Raw genomic sequence first — 17259 nt, 5'->3', positions numbered from 1 at the left:
AATTGAATATCCAAAAAATCGAATATGATAGAACTTCAAAACGTCGGATTCTAACATAACTTAAAAGTTGGATTCTCATATTTAACTTAAAAGTTGGATTCTCATATATAACTTAAGATTCAAATTCGGATCGAATTCAAGTATAACTAAAAAATCGGATTCGGATTCAAGTTGGATTCTCATATATAACTTAAGATTCAGATTCAGATCGAATTCAAGTATAACTAAAAAATCAAATTTGCATGTAAATTTTAAAGTCAGATTCAAATATGGTATAAACTTTCTTTCGTCAAAATTGAATATCCGAAAAATCGAATATGATAAAACTTCAAAACGTCGGATTCTGATATAACTTAAAAGTTGGATTCTCAGGTTTAACTTAAAAGTTGGATTCTCATATATAACTTAAGATTCGGGTTTGGATCGAATTCTAGTATAATTAAAAAATCGGGTTCGGATGTAGATTTTAAAGTCAGATTCAGATATAGTATAAACATTCTTTCATCCGAATTGAATATCCGAAAAGTCGAATATAATAAAACTTCAAAACGTAACTTAAAAGTTGGATTCTCATATATAACTTAAGATTTGGATTCAGATCGAATTCAAGTATAACTAAAAAATAGGATTTGAATGTCACATTCAGATATGGTATAAAAATTTCTTTCATCCCAATGGAATATCCCAAAAATCTAATATGATAAAAGGTATAACCGAACAACTGGAATGAGGGAGTTGAAGGAGGGGTCTGGTTCTGGAAGAACTTCCTCATGGGGGTGAGCGGGATCCACGGAAACAGCTTGCCCGGAATTGGTAAAACCAATAACCGCATGCAGTCTGTCATGTCCGCAGAAAGCGAAGGCCGACGGTGAGGAAGGGAGCCAAAACCATGCATTCTTCGTGGGGCCCTCGATCGATCTCTAGGAAGAAGAAAGAAATCGACAATAGAAGGGTTTAGAGAGAGAATCCTGAGGGGCCGGCCACCCTCCACCAGCCTGTCGAATGTGATTAAAAATAGCAAATAGGGAGAGAGAACAGGGGAATTTGGATGGGCATGCAAGAAGGGAGAGGGACGTGGAAGTCCTCTCCACAGCCATGAAATGGCCTTCTCCATCTATTTTCTATGGTGCCCGTGTCTAACCAATCTTCTTCCTCTTCTTCTTTCCCACCATCATTGAATAGAAACAAGGTTTGGCTTTCAATTCTCTTCAATTCTTCTGATAGCTAGCTGAAGTCTCTGGATCTCTCTCTTTTTCTTTGTCTTTTTTGTTTCCAAATGGCAGGCGTCCTTGATACAAAGCGTTTCTCTCTTCTTGTGGTTTTGCTTCCTTGATGATGTTATGTAGGAGGCCGCCGAGGACGAGGCGGTTACCTGAGGGTTGAAACTTCCGGCGCCTTTACGCCGACACCTTTTGCCGGGAGGTTATGGCTTCGACCCCTGTGACTGCTCCGTCGACGGACGGACCATCCCCCCCAGCTCCCTCTGACGATTCGTCACCGACTCCCCCAACTCCTTCAAACGATTCCTCCCCGGCTTCCACCGCGCCGACGGCCTCGCCGCCGCCAGCCCCCGAAACCCCACCCGCATCACCCCCGCCGACGCCTTCTCCACCACCGCCGTCGCCGTCTCCCCCGCCGCCACCACAACAATCTCCTCCGCCTCCGCCTCCGCCTCCTTCTCCTCCTCCTCCCTCGTCATCGCCAACACCCTCAACACCAAAGTCTCCGCCAGCAAAGTCGTCCCCTCCATCGTCCAGTGCTTCTCCTTCACCACCCTCCACTAAGAACAGCTCGCCACCTCCGCCACCCCCACAAGCAGCATTATCATTACCAAGCCCGCCTCCTCCTCCTCCTCCACATTCTCATGCTCCCTCACATTCGTCCAAGACACCTTCGTCTTCCCGAAATAAGTCCACAACATCGACGTCATCGTCAGCCAGCGACTCCGATGCTACAGCAGTAATTTATATTGGAGTTGCAGCAGGGGTTCTTGCGCTCATAGTGGTTGCACTTATTCTCGTTTGTTGCTACAAGAAGAAGAAGAAAAGACGCGATCCGATGCCGTATTACACAGACACGGGACGTCCTCCTAAAGGTAAAAGTGCTATTGTGGCTACGCTAGAAAGAAATCTGCTTCTAACAATGAGCATGTGCTCAGTCATGCAACCCAATATATATAGATATATAGTTAGTGTATAAGGCTAAGGTCCATTATATATATATATACCCTCATAGGCTTTACCGGCAAGAATAGGTGGTTGGCTTTGGAATCAGTGTCTCAAGAATCATATCTTCTTCTTGACCGCTCAAGAAGAAAAATTCCGGCGCCGGTGATATGCTTGTTTCATAAGATATCACGAGCTAAATCGTATTTTTATGTGGAGGCTCAAGCTGGAACTCAGTTGTAGTTTGGCACATCGTATTAATGAATCAGTTTGTGAGCCTAGCTTGACCAATTTATGCTCGTTTCTTGGTCTAGTGGATCTCAGCAAATGGGGCGACGCGAATAATACATAGCTAGAGAAGAGAGAGAAAGAGAGAGGGGCATAAGTAAGGGGACAGGGACTTTGTTTCTTTTGATCTTCAATATATATATATATATATATATGTGTGTTATTGCGTTAAAATTTTTGGGAACAACTTCAAATGATTTTTAGACAATGGTAGCTTTGTTATACCTTTGGGTACATATCTACCGCCACATAAATGTGTTTTTTCTCTTTTTGTTGGGAGAATAAGTAAGGGTTTGTGACATTGATGATTTCAGGAGGTGAATACTACCACAGTGGGAGCTGGCACAATGGGGCACCTTCTCACAGAGCAGACCACATGATGCAAATGGGGCTCCCTCCTCCTCCAGGTGGCGGCGGCGCACCAGGCCAACCAGGCAGCGGATGGGCGATGCCACCGCCACCTCCTCCCATGATGAACAGCAGCGACATGAGCTCCAACTTCTCGGGCCCAAGGGGACCCCCACTCCCTCCTCCCTCCCCTAACATCGCTCTCGGCTTCACAAAGAGCACCTTCACCTACGAGGAGCTGGCGCTCGCCACCAACGGCTTCTCGCAGGCCAACCTTTTGGGCCAAGGCGGGTTCGGCTACGTCCACAAGGGCGTCCTCCCCAACGGCAAGGAAATCGCCGTGAAGCAGCTCAAGTCGGGCAGTGGGCAGGGAGAGCGCGAGTTCCAGGCAGAGGTCGAAATCATCAGCCGCGTCCACCACCGTCACCTGGTCTCCCTGGTTGGCTATTGCATCGCTTCCAATCAGCGCATGCTCGTCTACGAGTTCGTCCCCAACAACACCCTCGAGTTCCATCTTCATGGTGCACACAAGATATACATGCCCATCCCCCATTCGACTCCTCAAAAGTTTCTTCGTTTTCCCTCTGTTAAAATTCCTTTCTTCTTGTTCACATTGATCAGGAAAGGGTCGCCCAACCATGGACTGGCCAACTAGACTGAAGATCGCCTTGGGATCGGCTAAGGGATTGGCATACCTCCACGAAGATTGTAAGTCGATTCCTTCTCACTTTCTTGATTTTGACGCTTTCTAATTTTTGTTTTATATATATGAATTGGGTTTTGCGAAGGATGAATATTTTCTCTTCTTTTGTAGGCCATCCTCGCATCATTCATCGTGACATCAAGGCTGCCAACATTCTGCTTGACTACAAGTTCGAAGCTCAGGTATCTTAAACAGGAAAACAGAGAGTTATAATCGAGAAATATACAACTTGGGGACCTCAACATGCGCATAAGCAGCACTTGAAATTTCTTTCATGGAGACACAAAGATCATAGAAAATCATCTTCATGTTCAACATATAAACCAGCTTAATGATCGGTGAAGCTATTATGGTTTTCTCACCTGGTGGATTATTCGACGATGTTGCAGGTGGCTGACTTTGGCTTGGCAAAGTTGTCTTCGGACAATTACACTCACGTCTCCACACGAGTAATGGGAACCTTTGGGTATTGTATCAACTAGTTATTTTACGCTTGGATCTATTACCTTTTGTCATTAGCTAGAGGCTTTACTTCGAGCTAACTAATTCACAAGCGATTGTTATAAATACGTGTGTGTGTGTGTGTGTGCATGCACAGATACTTAGCTCCAGAATATGCATCAAGCGGCAAGCTCACCGAGAAATCAGATGTCTTCTCCTTCGGGGTGATGCTTCTCGAACTGGTAACTGGTCGACGTCCTGTGGATCCAACTTTCATGGAGGATAGCTTGGTGGAATGGGTGAGTCTCTCTCTCTCTCTCTCTCTCTCTCTCTTCCCCCTTTTCTCCACCGCCCTCCCCCTTCTTTCGCATTCATGATTGGTTTTTTGTGACGCTTGCACAGGCAAGGCCGCTGCTAATAAAAGCATTAGAAGAAGGAGATTTTGAGGAGCTGGTAGATTCGCGGCTGGAGAACAACTACAATGTGAACGAGATGTCTCGCTTAGTTGCTTGTGCTGCTGCAAGTGTTCGACACTCTGCAAGGCGACGCCCACGAATGACCCAGGTGCTGTCCTTTGTTTGCAGGAAGATGATCACCAGTAATCGAACATGGAGCTTTGGTAGCTCATTGGTAAACAGAGATCTAATTAATAGTTACTCGTCTGGTTTTTTGAGCAGATCGTGCGTGCATTAGAAGGGGATATGTCGCTGGAGGCTCTGAACGAAGGGGTGAAGCCTGGACAGAGCGGCATGTTCGGTTCTGGTTCAGAGTATGGATCTGAGAAGTACAATGCGGACATGAGCAGGATGAGAAGGATGGCTTTGGGAACCCAGGAGTTTGGAACTGATGAGTTCGTTAGTGGGCCGACGAGCGAGTATGGGCTAAACCCTTCTACCTCAACCAGTGAAAGTGGGAATTCACGGGAGATGGACTCCGGCCCCTATTACAGAAACCAAAACAAGTTCTGAGTTCTGCACTGCATCTGGGCATTGATCGACCATGAACAAATAGTCCTTCCTTTTGTGTTATCCTTCCATTTTTACCAGTAGGCGTTGGAAAAAAGATCAAAAACAAAAGAAACTAGACTGCCATTCTGCTCTCAGCTGTGTACTTGTGTTTCTCTCTTTCTTCGTCCCTCTTGTTCTCTTCGTTCCCCTGTCTCTGTGCTGTTGTCTTCTATGGGTAATTAGGGGGATGATAATGATTGGTAGTGAAAAAAGTGGTTCTTAAAGATCGTATATATGTTACATTTTGTCTGTGTTGTCGGTGCGTGGACCAAGGCCTAACTTTTATCAGTTGTTACTGCAGCTGCTCTGAGTGTTTTTTTTTCTTCTTTTTTTGGCTTTATTAGCTAGTGAGAAGACAATCCATGGCTCTGATATCAAAAAACTGTGGAGCCTTTTGTTTGAAATTAACAATTTGTATTTGCGGGCTTGTTTTTTAAAAGGAAATTATGAACGTTTAGCTTTTCAAAAGAAGAAGTCACTATAACTGGAAATATATTACAGAGTTTAAGTGGTTGCTCTCCCTCGCTAAAATGTAGAGCCTGGTCAAGCTGACCTTTTCGCCTCTAATGTATTAGATTAATGGTACTTCTCACCTTTGAAAGTTAAAGTTTGAGATTTGATCCAACAACTTCATATGTACCAAATAAGCGAAAAAAGGTATAAAGAATGAGAGGTGGTTATGTGCACGGAGATATACTGGGTATGGTTCCCAATGCATAACATTTATTTTCTTAACTCACTCCTAGAAAGTATTTGTCATACACCTGAGCATGTACACACTTCACAGTCTTGTATGTATAACCAGCTTCATAGAGAAAATGCGATACGTAAGTATATGGATTCTGATAGTTTATGTGTGTAGGTTCTCAAATATAGCAGTAGTATCTCCCGTTTTATTTTGGTTAAGATCCATCCCTTTCACGTCCTACAGTATCTTCATGGAGAGTGTCTTCTACAGTTCTAGAATTGAAGAGTTCCACTCAAGAAAGGTTATAGTCTGCCAATGACTCAAACTCACGGAATTTTCTCCTCAAAACCAAAGCCAAGTTCTTGCTTTTGACATAGATACCCACCATACCTAAGTTGAGCCACTTTCTTCTATCAGCTTCTTTCTGAAAAAAGCTTTGGATTGGCATGGCCATAGTCGCGCATCTGGTTCGAGAATGCCGCAGTACCACCACCATCGGCGTTTTAAACGCCTTGCTGGGGGTTTAGTCAAAAGAATGAGCCTGCCATTGATGTCCGTCATCAATCTTTCAACGTCAACGAAGAAAAAACGGAAGAGATAGACAGACTGATACTGTAAAAATCTTCTTCTCGTTTCCTGCAAAGTGTCTAAAAAGCAGGGAGAAGCGTGAGCGTTCTTTGAACTCAGTCGCAGTCAGAGTCATGGCGGAGGGCGGTGCCTCTGTCGGGAAGGAGGAAGCAAGAAATTTTTTAAAGTCCACGACGCTCGCAACGTCTATATATTCGCCCCTTTGGCAACATAAAATAACTCCGCCAACGGTCGAATTCCTGTACTGGTTTTTTCTCCTCGGTTGTCGTCGGGGCATGCCTGCACCCCGTCCCTTTCTGTACGGCACAGAAAGCTTGCTATTAAGTGGGGGATAAAATCGTAAATTTCGATGAAAAAAAAGGTTCCCTCCTAAGTCCTAATACTTGTAAAAACTAATTTTTTATTACCAAACTTTTTATGCGTTTGGGTGAGATCACTGAGATGGTTTCACTTTCTAAAACCTATTTTTTTTGTTACGATGACAAAAAAAAAAAAAGAGTTTTAGAATTCTATAATTAAAATTTCTTATTTTTGATAAAATGAAATTTGCTTTATTAAACAAATATTATAATTTATTTTTAAGACACATGTCATGCTGGTTTTCATTAATCTGTTATGTATTTTTGATTTGTTTTTGATCAATCGCGTTATTTTCAAATTGTAGATTCAAAATTCAAGATTACCAAGCACAAATGAAAATTAGGACTAGAATCGTTGCAATTCCAGTTTATGGTAGAATTTGGTTTACAAAATTGTAATTATAAACTCAAAATTCAATTCCCTCAAGCGTGCATGGTACTTGGTACATGGTTTTAATAAAATTTTAATTCGCGTTTTATCAAATATATCATCTTCAATTTTATAAACAAAGTTTATAACTATCAAATACAAAGAAAAACTATGACTAAAATTAAAATTACAGAATAAAAATTAAAATTTCACATCCAGTTTGACTGTTTGAGGTAGTTTTTAAAATTTAAATCATAGAACAAAAACTAAAAGGCACCAATCAATCGCTATTGGACAGAAGTTGAGGGTAGAAACCAGAAACCAAGACCCATCTTGACTTCGGTCTGTTTGACCAAAGGTTGAGGGTAGAATCGTAAATGCGACCACAGAGACCGCAATTTTTCCCGCCAAAGGAGGGTGGTGGTGGAGGAGGAGAAAGGGCACTCTCCCCGACCCACTCTGTGCGGAACCTGCAAAAACCCTGACCTCTGCCGTTCCGTCGGCCGTCTTCCCACCACGCCCTCCCTCCTTCCGCCCACCTACTCCTCTTGCCGCCTCCTTTTTCTGATCTTCCGTGTGTGTGTTGCGTTGCAGCCCTGAGTTTTGCAGGGACCCTTGTTCTTCCGATTTTTGGAGAGTCAGGTACTGAGAACAGTGAAAAGCGTTCCCCCATCTTCTTCCTCTTTCTCTCCGATCCCCTGCTTTCTTTTTCTGTTCCTGCTTTGTTATTGTCCGCTTTTTGTTGTCCTGCTTGCAAATCCAAAGTATGTAAATGCGCGTGTGCTTTGTGGTTAATCTTCCCAGGGTTTCGATTGTAGGTCGGTTGTTGAAAGATGGCGACTCTACCGGAAAAGAAGGACGAAGGCACCGCCGATTCCCCTATCTCCGTCTTGGAAGAGGAGGTATTTTTGCTCCCCCCATCCTTGTTTCCTTTTCTCCCCTTTCAGTTGTTGGTTCATGGGCAGTGGGGAAGATCGAGAGCGGGGGCTTCATTGGTCTGCGTTACTGAGAAGGCGCCGTTTTCGGATATGATCGACAGGGAAAGTGCACGGACGAAGAACCGGCCCTTGCTGCCTCTGAGGATGACGCTTCCTTTCATGCGAAGAATGGGGACTCTTCTCTCCTCTCGGAAACCATGCTCAAGGAAGAGGCGTTGCTACAGGAGGCTCGCGAGAAGGAAGATGGCGACGGCAACCGGGAGGAGGGCAACGTGACGGCGGGGGGTGACGTCGACAATGGCAATGCGTTGTTCAATGATGAGAAGAGGTTTAGCAAGTTGGAGGAGCTCCTGACTCGAGCACATTGTTACGCCATGTTCCTCTTTGAACAGATGGAGGTACACAGTGTAATTTCAGCATTTCAATGATATCTCTTACTGTCACAGTTTTATCATCGGATTATGCCCTTTTCTGTTATTCGAAGATTTGGTTGCTTATTCGAAACGATTGATCTGTTGGGGCTATGCCTACTTTTGCCCTTTCAGAAAGGATTTGAAGAGAAAAGTGTCGATACGGCCCAGGAAGAGAAGAAACGCGGTCGGAAGCGGAAGGCTTCTTCTTGCAATACCGTAAGTACTCCCGCGTGCGGCCCCTACTCTCCTGCCCACCACAGCCCACCCCAACCCTCCTTCGTGTGGCAGATAAGCCTGGATGGACAAGCACTAGCGTCATCTGTTCCTTCTGTCGATTTATATATATTTTTTAGAACTTTTACGCCTGCTTGGTTAGACTCGTAAGAAAGCTATCAGGATATTGATGGTTGGACAGAATGATTTATTAGAACATTCTATATCGTTTCCACCAACTCCCCCATCCCCATCTTTTTAACAATGTTTTCTTCTACTGTTTGCTGAGAAATTTCACAAGTGGCAGATTTCATCAATCCCAATGATAACTTCACAATCCTTTTCAAATCTGCTTGCTCTTGAAAGGTCGTGGTCCTGTGGAGTAGGCTGAGATCCTGATTATAGGTGTGCAACTATAGAGCTGATTACGCCTACCCCGACAAACCTAATATTTTATGGAACTAACAGTGGTATTCTTTCTCGCACTCTGACTCAGAATACGTTCCCTTAGTTATATATATAGACCCACCCACACACAGAGACAAATCTATATGAGTCAGTCAGGAAACCACATTCTACTTAATACCTTTTTGGAGATAAAGTCGATGTCCTTTCTCGAATTCTGACTTAGAATAGGTTCTTTTGTGTGCGTCTGTCTGTGTCATGTTGTCTATGCGTGTAATGCGACAAGAGTTTAGAAGCAAAACCTTTTATCTCTCCTGGTGAGCATTTTAAATGGTTCAATCTTTCTTCAACATTTGGCAGAATACATCGCTGTCATTGTCTGATCTGTCAATCAGGATTTCTGTCCACTTGGCTAGGGTGTTGAACTTGAGACCTTCTTTATGATGGGATCAAGAGTTGAAAGTTGAAACATAATCTAATGGGAGGTCTGCCTAACTCCAGCCTGCCTATCCAGGAAAAAAAATGGAAGGCCTTAGACTTAAAATAATTAACTTGAATTCATATCGTATACTTGTTTATGTAATTCTTCTTTCAGCGTCCTGTTTTCTTAAACGTTACTTATGTTGGTGATATTCAGAAGAAGGCAAAGAAGGCATTGACAGCAATGTTGGCGAGGTCTCAAGAAGTCACTGATGCATCTCAAGATGTCCATCTCAGTGAAGAGGAGAGGACAGAGAGGGAGCAAGCCTCAATTGTCCCTCTTCTGACTGGTGGAAAATTGAAACCTTATCAACTGAAAGGTGTCAAGTGGCTAATTTCTTTGTGGCAAAATGGATTAAATGGAATCCTGGCAGATCAAATGGGGCTTGGAAAAACGATACAGACAATTGCCTTTCTTGCTCACTTGAAAGGGAACAACCTGCATGGGCCTTACTTGATAATTGCTCCTCTTTCTACACTTTCAAATTGGGTAAATGAGATTGCAAGGTAAGTTCTTCATTCTCAATTTTCCTGTCAATTGTCACCAATTTTTATTGTTTTACACTAAGAAAAATATATGCAGGTTTGCTCCATCAATGAATGCTATCATATATCATGGAGATAAGCAAGAAAGGCTTGCTCTGGTGAAGAAACACATGCCAAGGGACATTGGTCCAGATTTTCCTCTTGTTGTTACTTCTTATGAGATTGCTATGAATGACTCAAAGGTGTTAGCTCGTTACTGCTGGAAATATGTTGTCATTGATGAGGTAATGGTTATGATATTTTAATTTAAGATCCTCTTTTCCTTTCGGCATTATGCTTTACCTTTGCTGCACCTTTTTCTTCTCGCCCAGGGCCATCGTTTGAAAAATACAAAATGCAAATTGTTGAGAGAGCTGAAGCGAATAAAGATGGAAAATAAGCTTTTATTGACTGGAACACCTCTGCAGAACAACTTAGCTGAGCTCTGGTCCTTGTTGAATTTTATTTTGCCTGATGTATTCTCATCTTGCGAAGAATTTGAATCATGGTAAATGCTTCTTTGCATGATTTTGTTTCCCAACAATGCTATATATTTTATGCATTTTATTGTTCTGCTTTGCCTGCGTAGTCATAATGAATGCCTCTACATGAAATCTTCCTTGTCAATAGTGAATAGCCTATTGGAATTGTATTTCCGTAATGGGCAATGTTATAAAACTCACCCTATAACTTGTATGAATTGAGCAGTCTCAGTTACGTCTTTCCATTAGTGAAAACGTTGTAATATGCATACAATAATTTGTATTTGTTGAACATGAAATATGGACCTAAATTACATGTCATGAAAGTTATATTTTTTTGTTCAAAAATACAAATTTAAATAAAATAAGAAATCTAAAAAACCATGAAAATGTGTTTTATTCAGTAGTCAAATTTACTATGGAATTATTGAAAGAAATAACTCGAGGAAAAAAAAACACTTGAGATCATAAGGACAACAAAATTGAATGCCTAAGACCATAAATTAAAAACAATGGAGGTGACTTTCATATCACACATCAAACAAGCTCCCACTAACAATGATGCACTTCTCATCATATATGTTACAGAGTGTATCTACTAGATGGAGAATGCCAACCCCTAAAATTATTTATTGGGTACACCCATGCATCCATGCATTACTTTTAAGTGTTAACCATCATCTATGTGACACAGGTGTGGGTAAAAAATACCTATGTCACATGGATGCGGGTGCTGGTGCGAGTGCAGGATCCGGCAATGTCCAAAAAAAACTTCGGTTCGGGTGCGGCGAGACATTATATATATGACATTATACATATACAAAAGAAAAAATTTAATAAAAATTAGCAAATAACCACTACAAATCAACAACTACAAGGATTAGATCATTAGAGTTTTAAGGATTGTTTCACCAACTGATTCAACAATTAAAAAAAAAATGAAGTTCATCATTCTACAAGGATTTTTCATCATTCTAATCTTCCTTCATCGATTTGTTGATTATCTTCAGCCGTTTCACTAAAATCAATGTCATCAGCAAAATCATCAGAAGGAATAACAACATCAGCTAAATCCAGATTAGCAGTTTGTAAGTTGCGCTCTCCATCAAAATTGAATTCTTCTGTGTCCACATCCCAATGTTGAGATTATCCACAACTGCATAGATTGAATTATAAGAAGAAGATTAAAGAGTTGAAATATTGAATTAACAAATAACATAAACAAATATAGAATCATAGTCTTCATAGATGACTCATACCTATATTCTTTATCCTTTCTTGAAAGTAGTTGCAAATTGGAGTGCACGTAGTCGTTCACTTCATTGGGTGAGGCAGATTGCGCTGCGCTGGACAAGTGTTAGCCGTGTCGGGCCGCACCCGTCCGCGCGCCCGCACATGCGGGTGCGGCAGCCATTCTAACGAATCTGTGTGACATAGCAAAATACTGACTTGTGGAACCCTGGTACTCGCCGTGTGTGTCTGCGAGTTTATATACATATAATAATTATCTACAACATTCAAGAAAAGATAGTTGGAAACTCATGTAGAGTTCATTGCAATCAGTTCCTAATTCTCGCAATCTTACATTTTTTGAGTTATTTACCATTTTACCTTGTTATTACAATATTATTTTCAGTGTAACTACAAGTGTAAATTTCACGCACACACGTTTGCAGTGATGTGCAGAAGCTATATAGCAACATACCTGTACTGAAAATTAGACAGACAAAATAGTCCAAAACAAATAACATAGAAAACTCCACAGAAAATTATGAACCACTACAACAATATTCTTCTCTGAAAATTCTATAAAATGATGGAGAATTTTGCTTTTTGGACAAAAATAAGGGCCTTGGGGAGAGTTTAAAACCTGGCCCTTTGCAAGACTTTAAAAGAAGAAATACATAGGGTTTTTGATAAAAAAAAGGAAAAAATTAGACTCCATTCTTAAGAACTTATAGGAAAACATAAAAAGCCAAGGGCTTATGGCTGGAGAAAAGTATCAAAACCCAGATCAACATTCAAAGAAAAAGAAGAAAAGAAAATTTGTTTCTCATCTACACACAACTGGTTAGGGCCGCTGGATAGAATGTAGGTTTGGATGGGAAGGGAGGATACTTTAAAGTTTTCAAGGTTTAAGAAAAAATGCTAATAGAAAATGACCCAGAAGTGGACTCAGACCAAATTTTATCTACCCAAAGCAATTATGTAGAAAATTTTGAGTTCAGACTGAGAGCTGAGAATATGAAATTTAGCTTTTTTATGAGTTTGCTTATTCACTGTTTTGCGTATATATTTCTTCATTTACATTGAACTAAAGCTTTCTTTTGCTGTCTTTTTTTTCCACATCCTAGTTTCAGACTGGAGGATTTTTGAATAAAAATCCTATTTACGGCATCAAATTCGGTATCAGAGATTTTGCATGACTTTTGCTGCATCAATTTTGTTGTGGTTACAAATTAAATCTATCAATCAAATACAAAGATCCAAATAGATCGTACATGGCAGATTTTGTATTATGGTTAACAATGGAAGAAAGGTAGGTGCATCCAACATATGCAGCACAAAAGATAACAGCAACCATCCACCTGCTCTTATGTAGGAAAGTCCCAAACAACTTTGAACTTTGAAGATCAAGATGAAACCTTGAATAAATTCTATGTCTTGCCCGATTTGTCCTTGGGAAAAAATCTTACCAAAGTGTGGCATGTTTCTTGCTGCGTATCACAATTTAGAAGCCAAATCTCTGAGGATATGAAAATTCATTCTAGTGGTGAAGGGCTGGCATGAAAAGGGCATTAAAGAAACTTTTAAACGTCGCAGCCTTCTAATATCCGCAATCTGGCATGCTTAATCTGATGTGTAACCTTTTCTTGGGATGTTTAATTTAACAAATTTATTTCCTTTGTTATCCACTTAATTGGGTTTTTGGTTAGGTTTGATTTCTCTGCAAAGTCTAATGGTTCAGATCACGGGGCAGAGTCAAGAGAAAAAAGAAAACTACAGGTGATAGTTTGCCATTTCTAGTTAATTTTGTAGTCCATACATTTGATTGGTAACTTCAGCTATCTAAATTTTCTTGCAGGTTTTGACCAAACTTCACTTGATTTTGCGGCCCTTTATACTTAGAAGATTAAAAGAAGACGTTGAAAAGATGCTTCCTCGGAAGAAGGAAATTATTCTATATGCAAATATGACGGAACACCAAAAGAAACTTCAGGAGCATTTGGTCAACAAAACTTTGGAAAATTACATACTGGGAAAGACCATCTGTAGTAAGAAGTGATCTCGTTATATAGTGCTTTTGGATAAAATCAGTTTCAATACTACGACATTGCTTATACTGGTCTTTGTTTCTTTTCATGCTTAATGCTTCTTAATGATGCAGGGACTTCTACTATGAGAAGCAGGCTGACAAATTTGTTCATGCAGCTCCGCAAGAACTGCAACCATCCTGACCTTGTTGAATCTGCATTTGAGGACTACAGTATGGCCTCCCACTTTTTCTTGGTGGTTTTTGGTTTTCATCCCCTTCTTTAACCATGCTTGCTGTTTGACGTAGCCCTATATCCTCCTATTGAACAACTGGTGGAACAATGTGGGAAGTTTCGCTTGCTAGACCGATTAATTTCACATTTGCTTCAGAGAAAACACAAGGTAATATTTCTGTTTTTATTAAGTTATTCATTGTTATTGTATTCTCACATTGCATTTTCTCCAGATCCTGATTTTCTCACAAATGACAAAGTTATTGGATCTTCTTGATTACTATTTCGATGAAAAAGGCCTTCTAGTCTGCCGAATTGATGGCTCTGTTAAACTGGAGGAAAGGCAAAAACAAGTACGTTCTTATCTGAAAATGTAGTTTTCTTTTTTAACTTTGATAGTTTGATCATACCTATGCAAGTCCTCCATATTTGATCTCTTATATGTTCTTTAACTTTTGCATGGTTGATTTTAGCTTTTGCTGCTGTGCTCTCGTTTTTTAGATAGTATTTTTTTTGGGTTCTAAATTCTAATTCATGCATTAAGATCAATTGATGTTGAAGCTAACAGCTGTTGAGGGCAAAATATACGACTTGGTTCTATGGTGGGGACAGAGATACTGGAGTGTTTATTTGAATTTATCTTGAACGTCTGTGTATGCTCAACTTTCAGAATTTGTATTTATTATGCAAAGAAATATATACGACCTACTGCTGAGAACCATGAGATGGGAAATGCTGCTGTATGTTTGAAACTATGTGATCGTGAAGATTGTTGCAACAAAAGATGGATTTAGAATTTCTATATTTATGGATCTTTCTGACTGATTCCATGCATAAATCACCATGGATCCAGCTGAACATGTTGGGTGTGCTTTTTTGCACTAATTATTCTGTGATTGATTAAATGGTGCTTTAATTTCTTGTGTAAGTCAGATCAAAGAGTTCAATGACTTAAACAGCAACGTTAACATATTTCTTCTGAGTACACGGGCTGGTGGACTTGGGATTAATCTCACTGCTGCAGATACATGCATTCTTTATGACAGCGACTGGGTAAAGATAATTTGAGTAGGATATATTTTTGCTATATGTGTTAGTTCGAATTCTTTACTAATCATATTCTTCTTGTGCTATAGAACCCTCAAATGGATTTGCAGGCCATGGACCGATGCCACCGTATTGGTCAGACAAAGCCTGTGCATGTTTATAGGCTAGCAACTGCACATTCAGTCGAGGTTACTTGGACCTTTTTCCCCTTTGTTTTGGATCAATTTCTTTTTCATATCTGGCTGCTTTTTGTCAGTGGATTAGATTTTTAAACTGAAAATGGTTTTGACAGGGCCGCATGATAAAGAGAGCTTTTAGTAAATTAAAGCTTGAACATGTCGTCATTGAGAAAGGGCAGTTTCAGCAAGAGAAAGATAGGAAGCCGTATGTTCTTGAGGTAAATTGGGCTTGGTACTGAATGGTTTCGAAAAATGATCATCATGAGTATGGCATCACGAGTTTAGCTGATTGTGTGACCTACGTTTGATATGTGAGAAAGCAACAGTTTTTACTTCGTTTGTGTTTTTTTGTTTTCAGGAGGAAGACTTGCTGGCGTTACTTCAGGAAAAGGAAGAAGATGATGATAAAGAAGTTCAAACTGAAATAAGTGATGATGACCTTTTGAAACTTATAGATAGGAGCGATATGGTTGATGGCGTTGAAACACTGAACCACCTTCCCCCTCGTGGTCCTGGTTGGGAGGTGGTGATGTCGGCAAAGCAGGGAGGATCTATGCTTTCTTCACTTGAAAGTTGATAAAGCGTACGACTTAATGGGAGGGTTCTAAATCTGGCTATTTCGTTCCTTTTTGAGATCTACCGAAGCGGTATGCATTTTTCATTTTTCTTCCTGTTGGCTAGTTTTGGCTAAAGGTGCCACGGAAGTTTTGTACAGCCTTTTAGCTCCCGTGGATGGAGCTCATCTGTAGGTCTCCATTTTGTTGGCCTCTGTACATGCCAAGCATAGATCATTGACAGATTTAATATCTTATCCGTTCAACTAGTGTCTCTATATAATTATACCGACCATTCTTGACAAGTAGGAACCCTGTAGGCGAAGCTCACTTGTCTGTTAGCTTTTTCTTCGCTTTTGGATATAAGTGAGTGCTTCAAATTGAAATTCAGACACAATGATCTATTTCGATGGTGCTTTCATCAAGAAAGTGATAAAAGCATCAGGCTTATCTGAGAAGCTCAAGCTACTCGGCACGAGTTTAGTTTCAAAACCGATGGGGTAAGTTCGATTTGGTGAACTCTGGGTAATGCCGGCCATTCTACTAAAGGAGTCTTATTGTGCAAAGTCCTTGAAGTCCATATTATGATATGAGAGTTTGACACATCGAGGGTACCAACTTTCAATTTCTTTTTTGAGACGCTGGCCTTGAATTGGGTTAATGGCCGTCAAGTGTCGATTTAGTTGATCCCAATAAGAAAAAGGGGAATGTGATTTCATTTAAGGCCATAATTAACTTAACGTAAAATCCGAGTGAAGGGTCAATTTATCCAGAAAGCGGATAAGGCCAGGTGGGTTTACAATTTATCTAACTGCGGTATATCGTGTGTCCATAGGTGACAAAGCAAGGGGTGCATTTGAAACTTGAAAGAAAGGACTTCCAAACTAAACGGCCAAATAGAATTCCATTGCGGGGATTTGAATCCGGGTCGCCTGGGTGAAAGCCAGGTATCCTAACCGGACTAGACGAATTGTTGGCAAGGTGCTCTAACCAAAATCTATAGGTCTGTTACTCCCTCCACAACTTGCTGTTCACACGCTTGTGAAGGCTATTGCTAGGGGATAAGTGTGTTATCGACCAACTTTCTTCGTTTTTTGTCCTTTGCTTTTGTTAACATTCATTTTGTTGTCCAACTTCCCTTTAAAAGAAAATCAAGACCAGGAGCTTTCGATATACCTTAACACAACGTGAATTTCAGCTTACACGCGGACCGTAACACTCGCAAGTATAATGAAGAAATTGGTAATAGACCTATACTTCAGATTTTTAATAAATTTAGCACTCTTAAAAGTGTGAAGTGAAGGTGTGGTTGGATTCACCAGCTGATCGGTTCGATTAGAAAACTGATCTTTAGCAATATTGGATATCAATGCCAGTATTCCAGAAAAGGGTCAATCCCATTTACTGATAATATGACTATTGAGTGTGGGGGTCTTCATTCTAAGGTCCACTGCGGCAATGGTTGTCGTATTATGTGGGCCTTCCTTTTGCATCTTTTTTTACTATGGCCTAAAGAAACCTAACCACACCAAGTGCCTTCCAAGAAGAAGGAAAAATCTTGTCAAGCATCGCTTCGAA

The 17259-nt window shown here is 40.7% G+C and overlaps 2 protein-coding genes across 3 annotated transcripts; both read left to right on the top strand.

The window, feature by feature from the left end:
- The first annotated feature begins 980 nt into the window (after window positions 1–980).
- On the top strand, window positions 981–5203 carry LOC116260114 (proline-rich receptor-like protein kinase PERK1). The gene is made up of 9 exons (XM_031638208.2): window positions 981–1189; window positions 1347–2095; window positions 2768–3322; window positions 3423–3509; window positions 3616–3686; window positions 3894–3970; window positions 4103–4244; window positions 4348–4509; window positions 4623–5203. Exons 2-9 carry the CDS (start codon window positions 1426–1428, stop codon window positions 4911–4913), a joined length of 2055 nt encoding a protein of 684 aa, XP_031494068.1. The 5' UTR covers window positions 981–1189; window positions 1347–1425; the 3' UTR covers window positions 4914–5203.
- Window positions 5204–7419: 2216 nt separating this feature from the next.
- LOC116261479 (ATP-dependent DNA helicase DDM1) lies at window positions 7420–15947 on the top strand. 2 transcript variants are annotated; one of them, XM_031640252.2, is made up of 16 exons: window positions 7420–7599; window positions 7776–7859; window positions 7997–8293; window positions 8441–8524; window positions 9564–9913; window positions 9990–10176; window positions 10264–10439; window positions 13350–13419; window positions 13499–13688; window positions 13802–13900; window positions 13976–14070; window positions 14135–14254; window positions 14835–14954; window positions 15038–15136; window positions 15241–15345; window positions 15486–15947. In XM_031640252.2, the coding sequence occupies exons 2-16, from the start codon at window positions 7791–7793 to the stop codon at window positions 15702–15704; spliced, it is 2280 nt and encodes a 759-aa protein (XP_031496112.1). In that variant the 5' UTR covers window positions 7420–7599; window positions 7776–7790; the 3' UTR covers window positions 15705–15947. The 2 variants fall into 2 exon arrangements, with proteins under 2 accessions (XP_031496112.1, XP_031496113.1); XM_031640253.2 differs by having other exon boundaries at window positions 7762–7859.
- The last annotated feature ends 1312 nt before the right edge of the window (window positions 15948–17259 follow it).

This window comes from Nymphaea colorata, chromosome 9 (assembly GCF_008831285.2).
Source record: "Nymphaea colorata isolate Beijing-Zhang1983 chromosome 9, ASM883128v2, whole genome shotgun sequence".
NCBI lineage: Eukaryota > Viridiplantae > Streptophyta > Magnoliopsida > Nymphaeales > Nymphaeaceae > Nymphaea > Nymphaea colorata.
The sequence above is the reverse complement of the archived record's forward strand: the minus strand, read 5'-3'. Positions and strand labels throughout refer to the sequence as shown.